The sequence below is a fragment of the Carettochelys insculpta genome, chromosome 9 (genome assembly GCF_033958435.1).
Source record: "Carettochelys insculpta isolate YL-2023 chromosome 9, ASM3395843v1, whole genome shotgun sequence".
Classification (NCBI taxonomy): Eukaryota; Metazoa; Chordata; order Testudines; family Carettochelyidae; genus Carettochelys; species Carettochelys insculpta.
In genome coordinates, this window is record NC_134145.1 from 48,396,326 (window position 1) to 48,419,789 (window position 23,464).

A 23,464-nucleotide genomic window follows, 5' to 3' on the forward strand; every position below is an offset into this window, starting at 1 on the left:
GGCTAGCGGAGAGATGGCCCGTGTAGGGGTGCATGAGCCACGGCCGGAGGGGGTAGGCCGCATCTGCGATGACGCAGAAGGGCATGGTGGTGTCCCCCAGAGGGATCTCCCGCTGGGGGATGTAGGTCCCCGCCTCCAGCCGGCGGCACAGGCCTGAGTTCCGAAAAACCTGGGCGTCGTGGGTGCTGCCAGGCCAGCCCACGTAAATGTCCTGGAAATGTCCCCAGCTGTCCACCAAGGCCTGCAGGATGACAGAATGGTAGCCCTTCTGATTGAGGTATCGTCCTCCACTGTGATGCGGGGCGCGGATGGGGATGTGAGTCCCATCCAGAGCCCCGAAGCAGTTGGGGAAGCCCAGCGTGGCAAAGGCGGCGACGGTGGCATCTGGGTCCCTCAGCCTCACGAGTCTGTGCAGGAGCATGGCGTTGATGGCACGCACGACCTGCAGAGAAAGCACATGGGACAGCCCCAAAGAGGGGTGAGCAGGGTGTGCGTGGCCCTGCCCTGCTCTGGCCCTCCTGCCCTGCCCTGCTCTGCCCTGGCCCCCCTGCCCTGCCCTGCCCTGCCCTGCTCTGCCCTGACCCCCCTGCTCTGCCCTGACCCCCCTGCCCTGGCCTGCCCTGCCCTGCTCTGCCCTGCCCTGCCCTGGCCCCCCTGCCCTGCTCTGGCCCCCCTGCTCTGCCCTGGCCCCCCTGCCCTGCTCTGGCCCCCCTTCCCTGCCCTGGCCTCCCCCTGTGGGTTCTCTTACCTCCATGAAGACAGCCCCGACGGTGGCCTTTCCGACACCAAACTGCTGCCCCACGGATCGGTAGCTGTCCGGAGTGGCCAGCTTCCAGACAGCGATGCCGACCCATTTCTCCACAGGGAGGGCACGCCGCATGGCAGTGTCCTGGTGCCTGAGTGCGGGGGTGAGCCACTGGCACAGCTCCAGGAATGTCTGCCGGCTCATCCTGAAGTTCCTGAGCCAGTGGTCGTCGTTCCACTCCCCAAGCACCAGCTGCTCCCACCAGTCGGTGCTTGTGGGGTAGCTCCACAGCCGCCGGCGTGTGAGGCGGGGGGCGGAGCGGGGTGCTGCAGGGGTAGGGGTTGAGCCCTGCTGCCCTGGGGGCATCTCCTCCCCTGGGGCAAGGAGGTACTCAGCTGCCTCCCACATGGCATGGGTCAGGGCAAGCCCTGCTCCTGCCGGGAGGGCTGGGTGGACCTCTAGCAGCTGCTGCTGCTGCTGCTGGGGGTCCATGACTGCGGCGCCCGGGGTCTGTGTGCCTATGGCTCCTCAGACCGCGTGCTGTGCAGGCTGAGTGTATGTGGGAGGGGCCCTTTAAGGGAGCGGCTAGCTGTTGCCCCGGAAGCGCTAGTCCGCCCGTTGACCCTGTCTGCAGCTGTGCCTGGCATCCCTATTTCGATGTGTGCTACTTTGACGTGTAGACGTTCCCTCGCTGCGCCTATTTCGATGTTGGGCTGCGCAACGTCGAAGTTGAACATCGACGTTGCCGGCCCTGGAGGACGTGTAGACGCTATTCATCAAAATAGGCTATTTCGATGTCACATCATCGAAATAAGCTACTTCGATGTAGGCTTCACGTGTAGACGTAGCCCAAGTGTGACTACGTGGACAAGCAGAGAAACCACTGATACTCAGAAAATACATGAAATAGCTGTTGACTTAGAACTTTGGTCCAATATACTTCTAGGTGCAAAGCTATCATGAACAGTCAGAAATATAAGTTCATAATAAGAATGTATACTTTCCAAATTGTGCACTATTGGACTGCTGTCAAAGAGGGCATGATGGATTAAATATAAATATATTACATTTAATAGTATTTGTTTCTCTGTTTGCTTTTAGGATGGATGATGCTGAGGCCTGTTTCATTCTGAGTAGCCGGTGTGAGGTAGACAGGACAGCAGCTGTGAGTTCTTTAGAAATACTTTTAAGAATCATGGGTGTGCTGTTCTTACTGTTATCAGAATTATGGGGCTCTATGCAGGAGTCCACTCTTCTAGAGCTTGAGGGCGGGGAGATTATTCTTGTTGGTCTCATTTTTTTAAATTACTATTTGTAGCAAGGAAGCCACAGTTATGGAGCAGGAACACGTTGTAATAGATGCTGCACAGATATGGAACAAAAATGCAATCCCTGCTAACAAAAAGATTAGTCTCAGAAAATGAGGAATAATGATATATTTCTCCAAGTTACACATTCATCTTAAGTTGTGTAGGGTAAACTCCTGACACTTTTAAAGTCAAAGGCAATTGGCTCTAGGATTGCACGTATTTCTAATGCAAGATTTCAAATTACATCTTACAGCAGCACCAGACAAGGATTGGCAAAGGAGCCTATAAACCTGTAGGTCAGAAGAAGAAAAAAAAATGATGCTCTAGAGCAGAAGATAAGCTCCCTCAGTGGTATATTTTAGTCTGGCAATTTTTCATTTGTGTCAAGGCACCTTAAAAGTATTTGAATAAAGTATGTTAATTTAAAGTAAAGGTCAGACTCTCTGCTTTTGTAAATGGGCATGACTACATTGACATCAATGAGTACGTATCTGGACCAATGGGCACCTACCAAGACAATCACAGAACTTGTATTGTCATCAAAATGTGATATAATCTAAAAGGGCCTTGATAGTAAGTGTAAAAATTTTGAGAACTGAGCAGCAAAATATACTAGAAAGACAAGCAAGTAGAATGTTTCAAGTACAAAAGGCACTCAGAATTTGCCATGCCACAGTGTCCTAGGCACTGTAACATCTCCTGTTCTAAGTACAGAAACAGATTATCATTACTGCAAGTACCCAGGTAAATTAATAGTTATTGAATTGTTAATGCTACTTTCTTCTGATATCCAAAATATATTATCAACCAAGGCAACTTCAATTATTTAAATCACCTGGCAAAGAATAACTTTACAGCATGTAGAGTTTATCATACTTAACATTTTTGTGGAGTAGTTCATTTTCAAACCACTTTGCAATGAGGGGGCTTGATTTACTCCTGCTAGGGCAGGAGGTTGCAACTTCACTCTTTTTATAACAGTAGAGCTACACTCCAGGACAGCCCAAGACCATATTCAGCATTCTAAAGGAAGCTGTCTGGGGGAACAAGCTGAATCAATACATTTACTGGCCATGGGGCCCTTCATCCATTCTAGCTAGCAACATTCCTTTTTGGGCTGCAAAGGCATCATGCAGTGTTGGAACCCCTCCAAGCAGACTTTCAGTCACCAGAGACATTATGAACTTGGAGACATCAGTGCAACTGGAATCTTGTGAGGTTGAGTTAAACGCTTAAAGTAATCGTGCTTCACAAATATTGTGTGATATAGGTAGGAAAGATAACTCCAGTTTGTTGCAGATGAGGATACAGTGAAGTAAAGCAACTTGCTGAAGACCCCAGAGCAAGCTAGCTTCAGGCCTGGAACTACTGTCTCCATCCTGTGCTCACAGCACTAGCTATGTCACTCTCAGAAGTGATATCTGATAGTCAGTCATAAATATATTTAGAGGAGCTAGCATTCAAAAAAGACAAATACCACTGTACTAAAGAAATGTGCTTGTTACCTTCTGCTCTGTGGTATCCAAACACATTCTTAGAACGCAGACAGGGGCACTGTTAACATGGTGGCTAATGGCACCATCAGACTGACAAAGGGGCAGTAATTGTGCTCCCCTTTCCTGTTACCCTGTGTTTTTTTTAAATATTGCTTGAAAACTTCTCCTTCCACATAACCAGTGCCTAAGGGGAAGGGCCTTGTCGTGGCGGCACTGCTTATACCAACGCTTCCCCATTTTGGTCATAGAGTCCTCACTATGTGTTTTGCTTTGTCCTATACTCAGAGACAGTCCTTGAGTAGAATTGTCCTGCTCTTTTGTTCAGTTCCTGCCTTTGAACTGGGCTGCCCTGTTCAGAAACTATGACTCTCTCCAACTGGCAGTCTTGTCTTTATTTTTGCCATCCCATCAGAAAGCTTTCTTGACCAATTCTTACTTGAGGGCAACATTTTTCTTCCATACTAGACTATGAACTTGATTCTATAATGACCAGCAACTTTTGTAGATAGCTGTGACTTTGCAAATTGTCACCACTATTCTGATTTGTTAGCACCTTTGCATTCATATGACTATCTAAATGAAGTGCACAGCTCAGGGAATCTCTCTCTCTCCTTTTCTCCTTAAATACACGAAGATTTGGGTTTTCCACTCCCAAATACCCCCACCACATGCACACACTTCTAGTTGTCATAAAGGTAGAGAGGTAAAGAACAATGCTGGATAGGTGACAGGCAGGAGGAAAGGACAGAGGTCTAAAGCATATGGAGGAAGCATAAGAACAGAAATTAGGCAGCTGAATATCAGTTGCTAGAATGCAACTTAAAGCTCCAATTATACTTTTACTGTTGAATTTGACAAAGCTTAAACCTACCAAAGCCAGTTCTCTGTTACATCATCATTAACAGTCACTATTTAAGTGTGGCTAAGGTGGTTGTCTTGATACTGAGCCATCTCCCATCAACCAAAATCTGTATTGATTCTACTCTTTTGCCATTGGCTTGCAAGAGGTTACCATTGCCTGCTACTTCAATAAGTATGTGGCTTGCAGATTCGCCATCTGTTTGGGGCCTGATTGATGGACTATAATTTGAGTTTAAGAGGGGAACAACAGACGACTTCCTTTGGGCAATCAACCACTTTTCTTACTCCCTAGCAGAAGTGGGAGATTTCTGTAGTGAGTACAGGCATTTCCAGGCCCTCCTGTTAGTCATTTTATCTCTTCTCTGATGAGGGATGCTGTTTGTTCAGGCCACAAATAGACATGGAGAAGGGCATATTTTTTTAAACTAACTTCTCCTTGTGGCAGCAGCTTCTTGTGTATACTCCTCCGTGATACACACTGAATAGACTCTTCAGGTTTCCTACAGCCTCTGAAATATTATATGAACAATTAACTCATTTTATTAGATAACATGATTATGAAAGATGCCATATAAAACATACTTCATTCTAAACAACTATGTTTTGAACGACTGCAAATTAGATTGTATAACTAAAAAATATTGTCTGCAATCAAATATCAGTACAAGGCTATGCGGATATACAAAGTATTTATGGCCAAATTCAAAGATGAGATTTTGGGCTTCCAGACTGGTGTAATTTAGACCTTCTTTTAACTCATCACATTAGACTACCTTAGTTTTACACCCATTAAGCAGCCTATATACCTTACAGAGCTCTACAGATTTTGAAATACTGTGTATTAGTAGGTATCTCATCTATTAAAAAGATGATGAGAAGCAAATGTAGTAAATAGAAGAGTTTAGAAATGTAAAAGCAAGCTTCTTGATGCATACGTTCCTCTATCTTAGCTCCCTTTAGACTCTGCCCAAGTTGAATTCGAAAGTTTCCCCACACTGTTAACAAGCTGACTGACAGCAAATCAAGTGTATGTGTTACAAGAACAAGAGCAATGTGCCATGAGGGTAGCTTGAATTAATAATGCATTTGTGCTGAGGGGATCTTGTAATGAATAATTAAATGTATTGAACGAGTTTATGAATATTTTCTAGGTGAAATGCTGTCTGTACTGTCAGGATCACGAGACTATTAAAAGAGCTACTACATGTAATGGCTTAACAAGTGTGACAACAGAGGTTCTGCACATGTTAAAATTAAAATTGTTTACATTTTAAAGGCTTTCCTCTTGGCTTTATATAAATAATCTATATTTAAGACAGTGTGGTTTCTTTGCAGACCTTGTTTTTATTAATCATGTCTTTTTAAAATTAAAATAATGCCTTATTTTCCATTAAAAAATGCTTCATTCAATAGAGCTCCAGACAATTTGGTTTAGTTTTATCTCCTCCAAGTAGCTTAAAACTAAGGAAATAAAAATGCAAAGAAAATAGTTGGAATAATCTTTGGAAGAAGTAGTATATAAGGGAGCTGTAAACTGTTTCTTGGAGCTCATCCTTCCTTACATATGCGTAAGAGTTAAGGCAATACAAATACAAATTTCGAACACACGTGCCTTACCTCCCCAAAAATTTATGTCATTTTAGTACTTCACAGAAAGAATAGTTGTTACTGCCTCAATTGACACTACAGTGGAGTGGTCTGAAAAGCTCAGTTACACACTGTTTTGGGCAGAGATTTCCCTTGTGATCCACTCTGAAAGCTTTTCTTACTGGTGACACAGCAAATGTAGTGAATCATTCTTTTCATTCTCTTCTAATAGCCTCAATTTAATGACTATGCATGGCCACAGGATTGGTTCCTGTGCACTGCTCTCAGTCTTTTTTTTTTGCTCTGAAATAAATGAAGACTGATATGTTCTTCTAAGGCTAAATGTGTTGAATGGAACTATATTTCACAAAATTGAATATGTGAATCTATTAATACTCATTTCATGATTTGCAGTAATGAGAGAGTCCTTGCTGAGAGCAACCCATTTTTAAAGTATAGAAAATAAAATATACCTCTTGGACACTTGCTGCTATTCGTGATCTGCACATTCTTATTGTTTATCAAAACAGTGACAAATTAGGTTGTTTTGTTTTTTGTTTGTTTGGTTTTTGTGGCTCATAGTAGTTAATCATTAAATCTTGGGATTTAACACAGTTAACACCATATATTTTTATCTCTTCTTTTATAAATGTGGGGACTTCAGAAAATGGAACAGTTTAACCAACAGTAGTACTTTGATGTACTTGGGCATTTAGTTAGAAGTGTGTGAAAATGCTTTAACTTAAGTCTTTTAACAAAAATGGTATAGCGCACAAACCAAGCCAAAAAACCAAAATCAGAAATCCAACACCACCACACAATTTTTAGATTTTTTTCATATTAAGCCAAAAGGCTTTTGTGTTTCAGCATGCACATATATGATAACAATCAGTTAAGTTTAATTTTTTTAGAGATTACTTGGAAAAATCCCATAAGAAAGAGAGTTATTTTTGTACCATTGGATATATTTTCCAAAATTGTAAGAGACACCCATAAGCTCATCTGGGCTATGGAAAGAATAAGCTACAAATTTTTTGATTACACCAAAAATGCAAAATTACAATCAAACACTACTCTAGTATTTAACATCTAGGATCCCAAAAATAACTTTTATCTTTACCATCATATTCCTTAAAAATTACACTTCAAGACATTTTAAACTACTCCTTTGAGCACTAAGAAGGATGAAGTAGAACTGAAAGACAGATATAAAACAAAGAATTATAATACTCAGATAAAACAAGCCAATCAATAATGTGTGGTTGCAAGGGAGAAATTGTCTAAGTAACTGCAGACTGTCTTGCTTTGCAGATGTAAGATAAAAGAGAACATTGAGAAGCAAGGCTGTTTCCTGCTTCTCTTCCTAATCCACAGTGCCAATATAGAATAGCTTCACAGGTTTAAGAGAAGGGCAGAAATTTTGCAAAGAAAGCATGCTCTATTCCAGGCCCTTCCAAACTCTAATCCACAGTCAGAGGCTCTGTATAAGGAAACTGATGAACATGGAGTTTTACTTACATTATAAAAGCCTACAGGTTGAACCTCTTTAATCTGAAACTCTCTCATCTGGCACGATCCATAATCCAGCATGGTTTTAGTTAGCTTGATGACCACTTACTATGGATATGACCAAGTTTCCCATGGTCCCATAAAGTTTGTTTACAGCCACTGGTCCTGGCTCTCAGTGGTCTGTGCTGTTCAACTGTAATTTACCTCTAAATGTCTTCTAAGAGCCCAGTAATCAGTATAAGTATTGGCAATGCTGCTGGACACTATTGACCTCCTGTGATCTGGCAAATTCTCTCGTGCAGCACCAATCAGGCCCTAAGGTACACGATTAGAGAATTTCAACCTGTATTAACTTGTAGGAAAAGTGTAGACTTATTTATTTTTGAAATTTACAAGATATCAGTTATTTTTTTTCCTGTGTTTTATTCTCCATCAGTTGCTTCTTTCCGCTCCAATTACTGGCATCTAGGTGCTTTATACCAGGGTCATATAAGTGACTACATAGATTAGATTTCTCTACAAAACTCAAGGCAAGCCTGGCAATACCATAACCCCATTATACAGTGTAGCCCTATAAAGTGCATAACTATATACATCAGTCAGGTGATATTATGTAATTTGAAAGCCATTTATCTGAAATGGAATCTAAAGATTGCTCAGCAGAAGAGGGCTTTGTTACATTTGAGTTAAACAAAGGACTATTTGTATTCTATTGTCATCACATTGTATTTCCTATTTTATTCTAGGATCATCAAACCATTTTAAGAGCTTGGGCAGTTAAAGATTTTGCTCCAAAATGTCCTTTATATGTTCAAATATTGAAGCCTGAAAATAAATTCCACATCAAGTTTGCAGGTAAGCTTCAGAGTTCAATGACTGTTAAAGGTTTGGTAGCATTCTCTGAAAGGTTGTTTTCTCTGTAAACATTTTACTGCATTATACAACGTACTTCTACCCAAAGTCAAGTATCCCAGTTGATTTATGTTCATATGAATATTCTGCCTATAATATTCTGTTATGGATCCAAACTGTTTATAAGAGTACCATGAGAAAAGTAGGGTGTTGGTCTTGTTCTGAGTGAGAGACAGAATAATGCTTATTTTTGCAATTTTTCTATGTTGTTCTTCTAGTCCTCACAACTTTAATTTTGATGAATATGTCTTCATGATAATTATCTCCCATTTAATTGTGATAAGGAAATGTCACTGTTTCCTTAAATGTTTGTATGCGTGTGCATGTGCTCATTGAATAAACAAATTCACTTACAGAGGAATAATATATGCATCTATTATACCCCTCAAAATATTTCTAAACTGCCTCTCTAGCTGTATATATAGACACTTTTATGTTGTTGGCAGTCCCACTGTGGTTCAGAAAAACACCTGTCTGGACTGCAAAACTGTGTGTAAATATTCCTTTTTCTAAACAAAAGCAAAGCTCTCCCTTCCCTCTCCATTGTGACATGAAAATTCAATTTCTTTCATTTTGATGTCTGAAAAGATTCAATATCACGCAAAATACATAAAAGACCTCTGGGAAAAAATTATTCTATTTCAACATTCTATTTCATTGTACAATTTAGGGGGACTTGTTAAATCGCTATTTAAAAAAAAAGTTCCTGAATTTTGTTCCATACTGGAAAGAAGGGAAAGTCAAACACTCCATAACTATATGAGACTGGTACACAGTTAATAAAGTTTACTCTTGATAAGAAGAAAATGGGATTATCATCTATTCTTTTTACATTATCACTTTAATTGCATGCATAGCTTGTTGTTTCTGATGCCTTTTTACTTCTCCATATGTGTTGTATAAATAACAACTCTTCACCCAAGAGGGTGAAATTTCAGAAAAAAGGGACCTCAGAGACTCCACATCACCTCTCTATGCTAAACCCCTTACTAATAATTTCAGTCATACAAATCAGAATCCAAATGCGTGTTGTGCTGTTGGGGTGTGAACTACAATTGATACACAATAACTTGATTTTCTGTAGGCCCTTCATTGGGCAGAAGGTTGCAGTCTTTTCTGAACCACTTATATCTATCTGTTCAAGAAAGCAGTACTATATTATTCTAAATGTATGTGTAACTGCCCACAGGCAGACTTGGACCTCTGGAGCCTAGGGCAGGTGCCTTGCCAGTTAGATCTAAAAGCTAGCTGTTGCTCCACTGAGGCTGTAAAGGACGCTCATTCTTTCTTTGTGAAGTATTCTAGGTGACACTACATGAGACAGTGAACCACACGGGTATGTGGGTTACATCTGCAGAACCGTTTGCCTCAGAAGTACTCAGGAATTAGGGACGGATCAAAATATCCACAAATATCCATTTGTTATGTGTAACAAATAGCCACATTGCACAACAGTTTAGAAATACAGAATAGCATATAATTTGACAAGGCAAATTTAAGCTCGATAGTGTAATGATAACATATGTACTTTGAAGATGGCATGGTCAGCAATCTAATGTCACCACTCACCACCATAGAGTCTTTATTTACAACAAACTCTCAATTCCTTGGCTTTGTCTCACTTCAGTAACTTGTTGAAACAAAGTCTGGACACCATGTATGAAGCAACCAGTAGGGTTTATTACACAGAGCGCTGGTGGGCCGTTTCTACACAGGCCACTTCCTTTGGAAGTGGGATGCTAATACAGGGAGTGAAATATGCTAATGAGGCATGGATGCAAATTCCCCATGCCTCATGAGCATAATGTCACATGATTTGGTGTCCAGAAGACTGTTCTTCTGGACTTCAAAACGCCGTGTAGAAGTGCAGCCCTGGGGAAGGGAGAGGAGCCTTCCAGAAGGAAGTCCTCCTTCCGGAGGCCCGTTCTTCCCAAAAATTTTCAGGAAGAAGGGGACTCCAGAAGAAGGACTTCCTTCCGGAAGCCCCCCCAGCAGCTGCACTTCTACATGCCATTTTGGAGTCTGGAAGAACAGTCTTCCGGACTCCAAATCACGTGACGTTATGCTAATGAGATGCAGGGAATTTGCATCTGCGCCTCATTAGCATCTTTCACTCCCTGTATTAGCACACCACTTCCGAAGGAAGTGGCCTGTGTAGAAACAGCCATGGAGTGCCACTTCGCCTATCAGGACTCAGTGAATCACTGCCAGAAAATAGATTACAACTGATTATACAGATTATTGATGGGGGGGAGGAAACTATGACATGGGTGTCACCCATGCCTGGATGGGTCCTAGCAGTAACGTGAGATGAGCACAGTAAGCCAGTAATGTAAAAAGGTTACAGAGTATCCCCGCCCATTGCTTATAGAGTATCTTATCTCCAGTACAAGTGGTTTCCTCTACATGTTTAACAAAACATTTATACAATGACTGGTTCATGTCAAGATAGGATAGAGGAAGTGGTGATGCCTCCACACTGGTGCATCCGGGGGGTTTATCTAGAAGATTTAAAGCACAAGACATTAACAGCATACAGCACTAACAATTGGTTTCCACAAGCAGGGCCTCTCCTTGGAATGTAGTTGCTGAGACAGCTATTCCTCCCTTCAGACTTCAAAGCCCTTCTTGCCTTAGCAGGGATGTCCTTCTGTGGGTCTTGTGAGAGAGAAAAGGGAGAAGGGGCCTAGCGAAGTATCTTTCCGCTCATACTAGCTGGGTTTCTATGTTATAGGCCTATTCCAGACTTTAAGAATCAAATAGGGGGTCTTTAGCACAAACCATGGCCTGCCTGAGGAGTTTTCACTCTACAGACTTCTTCAGAAATGCAGTGCCCTGGAATACCCTCCTGGGTCAGTATGACTCAAAGAAATGACAGCTAAGATATAAATACAAGCGTTGGCTGTAGCACCTACATTTTCCTTAATGGCCTCTACTCTAACCCGTACCTACCCATCTTAGCTCTAAGATATGGTGGGATCACAGCAGAAACAAGTATGGCTGCCAGGCCAAAGGCAGTTCCAGAGAGCTTCTCTAGAAAAACAGGTCATGTGAACATACTCATTTTTTTCCAACTCATTTTTCCAGCCTTTGCACAGGACTGTTGCAATTTTACCTCAGTTCAAAAATCTTATTTTTAAATTTGATCTGACCTCATATTGTGCCCTACTTGGTCCTTTACAGGATGACTCCTTAGATTCCAATTTGACACACTAACACGTGGTTGGAACTAGGACAGCAATTACCTGGCCCATTATAAGGACTCTTACATACTTTGTTTTGTCTAACTCTTAACTTCCCCACCCAACACCCCTCTCCTGCTGCCACTCTGCTCTTCTGATTTGCCAACTTCAATAACAATTTTTGTGATTTGCCAACCCTGATAACAATTTTTGGACCTCTGCTTTATATATTGAGTCTGTTCTGGTATGGGTATGATCTGAAGAAGTGGGTCTGTCCCATGAAAGCTCATCACCAAATGTTAGTCTTTAAAGTGCTACGTGACTGCTTTTGATAGAATACACAGTAACAGAGCTACCTCGGTCATTTTTCTGGATGGTTACTGAGCCAACAATATGCAGTTTTTAATGTTCCTGAAATCTTCAAGTAACAATTTTATATATCTACACAGAATACAAGTATGGTATAGAATACTCCAAAGAGAGGATTGCTTCAAATACTTTGCAAACTTTGCAAATACTTTGCAAACTTGCAAAGTGTCTGCCCACACACATGAATGTGGAGGATCAGGAGCCTATACGTACAATGGATCTAACAGTTGCTTACATAACATTTAGAATTACTAACATCTAAGGCCAGGCAAAATGTTTGAATGCAGTAATTGAAAGTATTTCTGTTTCAATGTTGTTGACCCTTTTTATGTCCTCTCCTGAAATACTGTTGATTTCCTAAGTATATCCTTACTCCCACCCTCACTCTCACAGTAATAATAAACTAGAGGTCCATTTTTTTTCTCCCTCAGATATAGACTGTGCTGTCTTTTAAATGCAGAATCTATTGGGTGCATTAAAGTTCAAATATGAAAAGAAAGTGAAATGTATCAGTGACAGAAGAACATTGCCTTGTCTCAGGGCTCAGAAATGTTCCATTTACTGTCTTTTGTGTTTAACTTAAATCCACTTGTCGGTAGTACCTGAACCTCCTTTACCTCTTCAGGAATCGTATATAACCATTCCAGTTACCAGCCTAATGAAGCATTTTATCATTCTCTATGCAAAATGCCATACTGAATGACCTTGGGTCAGCCAAGTCTGATGTTAAACCTACAATGGCTTATTGGGAGGGCACATAGTCCGAGCTCTCTTAAACTGATATGGAGTGCATATGATGGTTAATCTATCAATTATAATTGAAAAATGAGCAGCAGCATTTCTGTAGCAGATAGACAGTTGGTCAAACTGTAAATAAATGCATGACTGCAGGTCCTGTGTGGGTCATTCTCACAACTTACAAAAATGTTTCCTCAAAATAGTTATACTAAATCTCAGGCATTATCTCCATACATCTGAGGCTACACCCACATAGCGATGCTTTCAGAGCATACCATCTTTCATGAGCACAGGAGATGGTCCCCTTACTGGTTACCATCCAGCAGCCCCTCTGATTGGCTTCTCTGCTACAGCCACTCTAAGCTACCTGAGGGACTTTTTGCTGTTCTGTTCTGAGCAGGGTAAGGTAGGGCCATGAGGCATTCAGCAGAAGGCCTTCAAACCTAGTCACCCTACCACACCATGGGATGCATTATTCAGTAAATGAATGGCAAATGGGCAAGAAGGGTGCTGATCAGCATCCTGGTATAAACCCTGAGCTATTCCACAGACCGACACGTTGGATTGTTTTAGACTCTGATTCTGCTTTACATCTGCTTTACATTCAATTCAGACCCTACATTCAGGTGTCCAAAATGTTGCGTTGCTCCATGCACGTGCATTTTTACGTAACATTTTAATTTATTTTATTGAGTTGAGAAGGAGTGAATTAGTGATGTTATGTAGGTTGGAAGTGAAAAATTATGAACAATGAATGAGAACAATGGTGCTAATGATAGTAATTATGCTTTATCTAACCTTTCATCTGATGTTCTCAAATTACTTTATAAATAAGAAATTTGTGAAACTTCAAAACACTTTTTGTAAAGTAGTGATTATCATCTCTATTTTATTAATTCATAAAGACACAGAAAACTTAAGGGGCTTATCCAAGGTCACAGTTAGTCAGTAGCAGAGTTGTGAATAGTCTAGAGCAGTGTTTCTTAAATTTTTTGAGACCATGGAATGCCAAACAATAATATCTTTAATGCAGAACATCTATGAAAATTTACTTTACTCATTAATGGTACTTTCATTCACTTCCGGCTTTTTTAAAAAAGGAATGCAACTTACTCTGTTTACTCATGTTGGTAGAAATAATAAAGTCAGTAGATCATCACATGCCACACATGCGTGTTGGCTGACATCAAGCTGCTGGCTGACAGCGTAGCTGCAATGCTGGCAGAGCACATGAACCATACATCGCTGCTAGTTGCTACGCCACCATATGGATAGGAGAAGGGGGCTATCACAGAGTTAGTCAGCCTTGTTGTGTTATCAGACTACTACTGCTCCCATATGATTTGGAAATGAAATTATGTTTCCATATTTTCCATTACTGTTATCATCATAAAATGGTTATTTATTTTAAAGCTTTGAATTATTTTTCCAAATACTCACAGCACACCTGCAAGTTGTTCTCAGAACACCGGTGTTCCACAGAACACAGTTTAAGAAATGCTGGTCTAGAGGATCCTGACCCATTGTCTCCTGCTTTAACTACTGGAGATTATTTCCTACATAACTTTAGAATATGAATTATCAGTGTAAAATAATATCTTCAGTCTGTTTTTTTTATTTTTTTCCATGTTGTCCCCTACAAAGTCTTAGCAAAATCTTTAGGTTTGAATTGAAATCATAGTATCTTTTCAGGTTCATTAAAAGTAAAAGGTCAAAATGAAAAACAAAATTTAAACGTTAAAAAATTAAACATTTCTTCTATGTTTACTCAAGATTGCTGTGACTGGAAGAGGTTATTTGGGAAATATTTGTTTGTTTGTTTCTTTCTGCATTTGACAGCACTTTGTGTATTGTCAGTTTCACTCCCATTTCATAGGCAGGCTCAGATTTCTGCAAAAAATATAAACACATGCTTATCTTTCCACACGAGTCCTCTCATCCAGCTTAATGGATTATTCAAATGCGTGAAATCAGCCACATAACCAAATGTCTGCAGAATCTTCCCTTTATTAGTCAATGTCTCCTTTGCATGTGTATATATGTCAAAAGGGGAATTAAAATTATTTCCTTTTAAAGTTATTATAATCAGAACAAGTTACTTAAAGCTATGCTATCATAAACAGTAATTTTTAATTTATCATTTTCAGAAGGGTCAAGTTGTCCGTGTCTAAGTAACTGAGTTGAGATTTTTCATTCTTTTTTGGTGTCTTATGTGTAATAGAGATACAGCTTTCTATCGGGAAATAACATAACTTACAATGCTACATCTGAAACATACCACAAAACAAACAGCAAGATCGTTTCACAACTGGACTGTAGTTGTTGTGTAAAAATATACTGTTCTCTTGCTTCATTTTCAAGGTGTTTAGTTAAGGCAAGAAGGAGAATCATAGCACACATTTATTTTTTCCTTTTTCCATAGTATTCTGTATTTAAGAGCTTTTATAATCCACTGGTGTATTTATCTTTCAAAAGCTCTGCAAAGCTCTAAGTCTACAAAAAGCTTAATCAAAACACAATAGTTGTCAGTACCTATTCTTTCTTAGACTCTTAATATTAAATTAGAAATGTTACTTTGATGTCTCAGAGCGCTTTTCCTATTCTTTTCTCTTCATGGCAACTACAGCGCTGGAAACAATCTGCTTCTCAGGCTATTCATGGGGCACGGCAACTCAGTTCTGTCCGTTGTTGGGAACTTATTACAAAATAACAGTCCAGCTCAAAGTAAAAGCTATTTAAAAAGCATTGATTTTTCCTTGTCTTCCTTTTTTACAGATCATGTTGTATGTGAAGAGGAGTTCAAATATGCTATGCTAGCTTTAAACTGTATTTGCCCTGCTACTTCTACACTAATCACCCTGCTGGTCCATACCTCTAGAGGACAGTAAGTATACAACGTTTTAAAGAAACCCAAACTGATGTGAAGGCTACTTTGGAAAACAAGGAAAGAGTCTATTCCAAGACAGCAAAGTTCAACTTCATTGAATTCAATGGCTCTGTTTGTATTACAGTGCAGAAATGGAGAATCATTAATATTTTCCTCATAGGACTTTGTAACACAGATTCTTCTTCAAGTAGTGGCCTCATGGGTGCTCCACTCTTTTCCTTGCATTGATACTTGGAGATTCTTCTAAAGCTGTGGTTTCCTGTGCATGCATAATAGTGCCTCCTCATGCTCTCTGGTGCATGTGCAGTATGTGCCCCTCTGTTCCTTCTCTACTGCCCTTGGCTGTAGATGGAGCTTCTACCTCTCTCTCTCTCTGGGCCCATATCTACACTAGCACCCTCCTTTCAAAAGGAGGTCCTTTTCCTGGGCCTGGGCCACCTGCTGGAACAACTCCTGCAATGTTTTTGAGTCATATATGCAGGGGAGGCAACACTGAAAGCACTGGGACATCTGGTGAAGAGGAAGAATGGTGCAGCGGTGATCTATTCTCACCCACTGATAGAGAATCCTGATGTGTCTCATTCGCATGCCCCCTTTGTGTTCTAGTAGAAACTGATGATTTCACAGTGCTACCACTGTTGATTGGATAACATTACATCTGTTTAAATGGAACTGCTCACATTTTAGTTCTGCACATACGACATTTAGAATCTCAGAATTAAAATACCTAGCCCCAGTCTGGCCTTTCCCTTGCATTTTACTCTAAATCTAATCCTGGTTCATTTGTTAACACATCTTGGACTGTGTCTAACCATGTAGTAAATTGAGAGAGTGCATTCCAGGAAATATTTGCATTATGAGTTGTCTTTTTGATGTGCAGCTGCTATAGAAAGTCAGTGGGTGGGTTGGGTTTGAGAACTAACTAACTAACTAAATAAATAAATAAATGGCAATTATCCAGTGTAAATAGGGTAAAAGAAATCCAGTTTATCATTCTCCTTCAGATAAAGGGATATTAAATAACTTGAAATCAAATCTAGACAATGTATGATAAATAAATTACTGCATAACCAATGTAACAGCATTAGCTGTGGACGGGAGGGGCAGAATGTGTGGAGCTTGGCTGTCAGTGGGTGCTCAGCACCACCTAATTTTTCCACAGAGTATCCATGAAGTTGGTGCCCATGGCATGAGGCTTTGACAAAAATAAGATGAAGGCACAGTTTGAAACAGCATGGTATTCTGTGTTCAATTTTCACACTATCCACAAAAACATGTTTTAATAATTTTAATCCGATATATTGATTTGTGAGTTATACAAAGACAGACAAAATTATACAATAATTAGCGGTACAGAAATGCATAACCAGATTGCCAGTGCCATTTATAACAAAAAACCAACCCACAAACAAACAAAAAAAACCACACAGGTTTTCTTCCTGCCATGCAGGATGTCTTAGTTAAACAAACTGGCTTGCCCACTATCTCCTAAATATAAAGCCACATGAAACTGATTTAATAAGGGTAGCACCATATGTCAACATTTGCTTGGTTTAAAATGAAATGTTTGGAAACAAAATTATTGCCAGATGACCAGTTGGTACTAATTGGTTTAACAAAGTAGAGCAAGTGGAAACATGCTTATGTAAGCCACCTGAGAATCAAACCTAAAAGTAATATAACAAAATATGAATTATATTAGTTATTCGCGAACAAAATAATCTTCATTTAAGATTAAAAGTTGCTTTGATAATAAACTAGGCCATAAAAGATGAAATACAAAGTTAAGTCTTAGAAATAATGAAAAGTTTGCAAGGTCAAACACTCTTAAGTGAAGAAATGCCAGAATGAACTAACTGTGTGCAGCCTTACTGAACCTTTCATTTTATATAGCATTGACTGCATGTAAAAATTGTGGGGTAAATTAAATGTCCAGCACGTCACAGGAGCTCTTCAGGGAATACAGGTATAGCATCCAAGTGTCAACTGACTTAACTGTAAGACCATTTTTTTTTCTCTCTGCAGACCCACTGATGTGGGGAAGGAGCATTTGCCCTGGGCCTGGCATTTCAAAGGAGCTGGAGCTCTGGGCCCCTTTGAACTGCCGTGCAGCACTGCTGCCCCACTCCACACAGATGTGAGGGAGAAGTGGGGATCCTAGAGCGACAATCTAAGTGGCACTGAGAGCTGATGCTCATGGCCCTGCAGCTTCTGCCTTGGCCCCAGGGCTCAGAACTGCCTCCCCCACTCCTGCTTTGCCCCAGGGCTCATGGTGGCTGTTGGCCCCACTACGTTCCTGCAGGCTTTTGTCTTATTTGCTGCAAGTCTTTCAACTTGTGCAACAAAATGAGACAGGGTTACGATAGACAATAGGCCCATTTATTACACAACACTGATTCATCTCCAGACAGATTGACCCAGAGCACTGACTGAGGTAGGCATCCTATGGACAAAACAAACTAACAAACAAAAATGTAATTTGATAGCAGGTTATTAAAAGACTCTTGAAATTTTTCTGCACAGGGTCGGGGGTTGATTTAGGGTTGCACAGGCTATGTTCACTGCAGCATTTCTTAACTTAAGCAGGCTTGACTTTTCAAGGGTTAATCCTTAACTTCCATTTTATGGTTTGGGTTACTGATGAGAATAGTGTTAACTAATGATGTTAAATGAGCAATTCTGTTTGAGAGTTTCTTTAGGTTTTTGTTTGTTTGGTTGGTTGGTTGGTATGTTTTTAAACAGAAAGAAAATGTCATGTATATAATAAAACACTTATACATGTTTTCCTCAATTTATATCTTATTTCTACTGTTAGTACCTCATTTACCCAATACATTGAAAATAATGAAATTAAACTATTCAAACAAAAAGAAAAAGGTAAATATTTCAAAACCCACAGCCCCACACTTTGTAAGCAGCAGATACGCAATAGGGGACAACACTGTTCACCTTGGCCGTGTCTACACGTGCATGCTACTTCGAAGTAGCGGCGCCAACTTTGAAATAGCGCCCATCACGGCTACATGTGTTGGGCGCTATTTCGAAGTTGAAATCGACGTTAGGTGGCGAGACGTCGAAGTCGCTAACCCCATGAGGGGATGGGAATAGCGCCCTACTTCGAAGTTAAACGTCGAAGTAGGGCACGTGTAGACGATCTGCGTCCTGCACCATTGAAATAGCGGGGTCCGCCATGGCAGCCATCAGCTGAGGGGTTGAGAGACGCTCTCTCTCCAGCCCCTGCGGGGCTCTATGGTCATCGTGTGCAGTAGCCCTTAGCCCAGGGCTTCTGGCTGCTGCTGCTGCAGCTGGGGATCCATGCTGCATGCACAGGGTCTGCAACCAGTTGTCGGCTCTGTGGATCTTGTGTTGTTTAGTGCAACTGTGTCTGGGAGGGGCCCTTTAAGGGAGCAGCTTGCTGTGGAGTCTGCCCTGTGACCCTGTCTGCAGCTGTTCCTGGCACCCTTATTTCGATGTGTGCTACTTTGGCGTGTAGACGTTCCCTCGCAGCACCTATTTCGATGTGGTGCTACCCAACGTCGAAGTTGAACGTCGACGTTGCCAGCCCTGGAGGACATGTAGACGTTATCCATCGAAATAGACTATTTCGATGTCGCTACATCGAAATAAGCTATTTCGAAATAAGCTATTTTGATGTAGCGTGCACGTGTAGACGTAGCCTTGAGTCAGAGACAGTGAAACTAGGCTTCCAGATCACCACAGAACTGTATCAAGTTTGTAGGGGTGGTGGGGCAGAAAGAGAGTCCCCAGGAAAGGAAAGATTCTTCTGCCGGTCTGAGTGTGTAGTCGGATAGATTGACAATATTGCTGGGTGAGTTAAGGGTGCCCCTATTGTGGCCCCATGTGGAAAGTAGGTGTTTAAATAGTTTACAGTCATTTTTCTTCTGTAGAGAAGAGAAATGTGCATTGTAAATCTCCTGTCTTGTTTTAATGAAGTCCAGCCATGTGGAGGGTGGTGTGGAAGGTTGTTTTTTTATGAGGGTCTCCAGATCTGAGAGCTCTTTTTTGATGTTTTCCTGTTTTCTGTACAGGATGCTGATCAGGTGGTTCCTCAGTTTCTTAGAGAGTGTGTGGCACAATCTCTCACTATAATCTGTGTAGTATGTTAATTTCAGTGGGGTTTTCAGCTTCAGTCTTTTTGGTATGATGTCCTTATGGTTGCATTTGGAGATGAAGATGATGTCTGTATCTGTGCACGTTTTTCATGAGGTTGATGGATTTCCACTCAGTACAGCTAAATTCACTGCCTTGCATGGGGACAAGTATCAGAGAGGTAGCCGTGTTAGTCTGTATCAACGAGAACAACAAGAAGTCCTGTGGCACCTTATTGACTAACAGATATTTTGGAGCATAAGCTTTCATGGGCAAAGCTTTCGTGTTGTTCTTGTTGATACAGACTAACACAGCTACCACTCTGATACTGTTCACCTTGTATCTTATTTTCATAGAGCTCTTCTTGAAAAATCAAGAGTGTAATTTACACAGTATAAATCACTAGAACAAAACAGGATCCGAATTCAGTCTGTTCTCGTTCTCAGGAGGGACTGTACTCTTCTATCTAATGATGTCATGGTGGTCTGAGGGAAAACAATTATCACGGGCAGCCATTGTCATGACAACAGTGACTACTTCCTAGCCCAGAAGAATACAAATGTGCAGGATGAAGCGAGGGAGAGGTGGTTGATAATCTCAGTGCTGTTCAGCTTATAGCACGCTATGGTGGTAAGGGGTGGGGAGGAAGACCACCTGCACACACAAAAAACAGTCCACTGTTCCCAAATTTCCAACAAAACTCCAACAGCATAAAATCCCTATTGAAGACCATTCTACACACGTCAATAAGTGTCAGGAAATTTTGGCTCAACCTCTCCTTGGCATGTTTATAAATAAACAGCTCTTAAAATGTAAGACAGAGGTATGAACCCTATAATTATAGGTGTTCATGTTGGCTCACACTGCCCACGAGACCCTATTTTCAGTTGCTTATAATTTTTGCCAAATGTTAGCCATTCTGTTTGAGCTTACCTCCTTTGAGTGATTGTTCACAGGCATTCCAATGCAGGTGTGTGTTTGCGTGCCCACCCAGTTGCCAGAACATTTTTCCCCTAGCCGGTAGCTGTTGGGTTGGTGCAGCACCTACTGGAGTGGTGCTGATATAGTGCCCAATATATGCACCACCCAATCCCCCCACCCCGCCCACACACACACTGAGTTCCTTCTTGCCACCATGAAGGTTGCTGGAACTCCCCTTCACTTGCGTGAGCAATCTTCTTAGTTAGCTGGTAACACTTAGATCTTACCTGTAATAGTTTCCAATTAGGGGTTAATAGTTTAAATAGTTAAATAGTTTAAATAATTAATAGTTATAGTTCTGTTGCTCTTAGTACAGTAGTTCATTGGTGGAATAGGGAGGATGCTCCTCCACCTCGAGAGCTCCACACCAGGGCGTGCCGAGGGCATCTGGCTTCAAAGTCTGTGTTGACTGTGGGAAGTGCATGCCAAAGATCAACCCACACTCGGCCTGCTTAAAGTATTTGGGCGAGAGTCAGCAGCTGCTGATTTGTAAGACCTTCAAACACAGGACCTTGAAGGACAGGGCTCAGCACCTCAAAGTCTTATTTGTGGAGGCAGCTCTGCACCCTGAAAAATTCCCATCCTCCAGGCCGAACACATCTTCTTCGGTGTGGAGTGCATTGTAACAGTGTATATGCATGTCATAACAGTGTATGTGTTTGGTATACCCACGTCCGTCGTGTCAGTATGATCCCATCTGATGGAATTTGTTTCAGTTTGCTTTAAAAAAGCCTTGCTCCACTTCAATAGTATATTAAGATTTGTACTGTTTAGAAAATTACTCTGAAATTATATACCAAACATGTATACTGTTACATACACGCATGGGCTACATTAAAAGAACAATAAGGCTGCAAAATCAAAGAGCTCAAAAATTTGGAAATGCAGACAGTGGCCTCCCCCTGTTACGTCACAACCCTGATTCAACTCCCAGAGCAGATCCTTTCTATGCACTGAAGCAGGTATGGGTCATGTTTTACAGTGAGACTGGGATCCTCTAACTGAAGATGGTATGAACATTTATATGCAGAAGATAGCTGAGAAAGTGGCAGAGGCAACCTTAGTTTGCTCTCATTTCCTATCTTTAGAGTGAGTTAGTGTTACAAACTCAGTAATGTTCTTTTAACCTAGCTTCTGTGTATGAGATTTTGAATGCAATATTCTAAATTATATATAAAATGCAAAAAAGTATCAAAATACAGTATCATTAAAGTGGGGCAATAAGAACATAAGAATGGCCATACTGGGTCAGACCAAAGGTCCATCCAGCCCAGCATCCCATCTGCTGACGGTGGCCAATGCCAGGTGCCCCAGAGAAGGAGAACAGAAGACAATGATCAAGTGATTTATCTCCTGCCACCCATCTCCTGCCCTTGTTCTGATGGCTAGGGCACCATACTTTATCCCTGGCTAATAGCCATTTATGGACCTAACCTGCAAAAATTTATCAAGCTCTTTTTTAAACCCTAATAGAGTCCTGGCCTTCACAGCCTCCTCGGGCAAGGAGTTCCACAGGTTGACTGTGCGCTGTGTGAAGAAAAATTTCCTTTTATTAGTTTTGAACCTACTACCCATCAATTTCATTTGGTGTCCCCTAGTTCTTGTATTAAGGGAAAAGGTAAATAATTTTTCTATATTCACTTTCTCCACACCATTCATGATTTTATATACCTCTATCATATCACCCCTCAATCGCCTCTTTTCCAAACTGAAAAGTCCCAGTCTCTCTAGCCTCTCCCCATATGGGACCCGTTCCAAGCCCCTAATCATCTTAGTTGCCCTTTTCTGAACCTTTTCTAATGCCAATATATCTTTTTTGAGGTGAGGAGACCACATCTGCACGCAGTACTCAAGATGTGGGCGTACCATAGTTTTATATAGGGGAAGTATGATATCTTTTGTCTTATTATCGATCCCTTTTTTAATAATTCCTAACATCCTATTTGCCTTACTAATTGCCGCTGCACACTGCGTGGATGTCTTCAGAGAACTATCCACTATAACTCCAAGATCCCTTTCCTGATCTGCTGTAGCTAAATTTGACCCCATCATGTTGTACGTGTAATTTGGGTTATTTTTTCCAACATGCATTACCTTACACTTACCCACATTAAATTTCATTTGCCATTTTGCTGCCCAATCACTCAGTTTGCTGAGATCTTTTTGTAGTTCTTCACAATCCCTTTTGCTTTTGACTGTCCTGAACAACTTGGTGTCATCTGCAAACTTTGCCACCTCACTGCTTACCTCATTTTCTAGATCATTGATGAACAAGTTAAACAGGATCGGTCCCAGGACTGACCCCTGGGGAACACCACTAGTTACCCTCCTCCATTGTGAAAATTTACCATTTATTCCCACCCTTTGTTTTCTGTCTTTTAACCAATTCCCGATCCATGAAAGGATCTTTCCTCCTATCCCATGACCACCTAATTTACATAAAAGCCTTTGGTGTGGGACCGTGTCAAAGACTTTCTGGAAATCTAGGTATATTATGTCCACTGGGTGCCCCTTGTCCGCATGTTTATTAACCCCTTCAAAGAATTCTAATAGATTAGTTAGACACGACTTCCCTCTGCAGAAACCATGCTGACTTTTGCCCAACAATTCGTGCTCTTCTATGTGCCTTGCAATTTTATTCTTTACTAGTGTTTCTACTAATTTGCCTGGTACTGATGTTAAGCTTATCGGTCTGTAATTGCCAGGGTCTCCTCTAGAGCCTTTTTTAAATATTGGCGTTATATTGGCCGTCTTCCAGTCATTTGGTACCAAAGTGG

At 41.1% G+C, this 23,464-nt stretch overlaps 1 protein-coding gene across 2 annotated transcripts in view; it reads left to right on the top strand.

The window, feature by feature from the left end:
- The window catches only part of KCNT2 (potassium sodium-activated channel subfamily T member 2), a 353,293-nt gene that overhangs the window by 189,377 nt on the left and 140,452 nt on the right, over nucleotides 1–23,464 (top strand). For both annotated transcript variants that reach the window (XM_075002442.1, XM_075002444.1), the window contains 3 exons: nucleotides 1,847–1,910; nucleotides 8,255–8,363; nucleotides 15,485–15,593. In XM_075002442.1, the coding sequence (XP_074858543.1) occupies nucleotides 1,847–1,910; nucleotides 8,255–8,363; nucleotides 15,485–15,593 (282 nt within the window). The remainder of the gene's footprint in view (nucleotides 1–1,846; nucleotides 1,911–8,254; nucleotides 8,364–15,484; nucleotides 15,594–23,464) is intronic.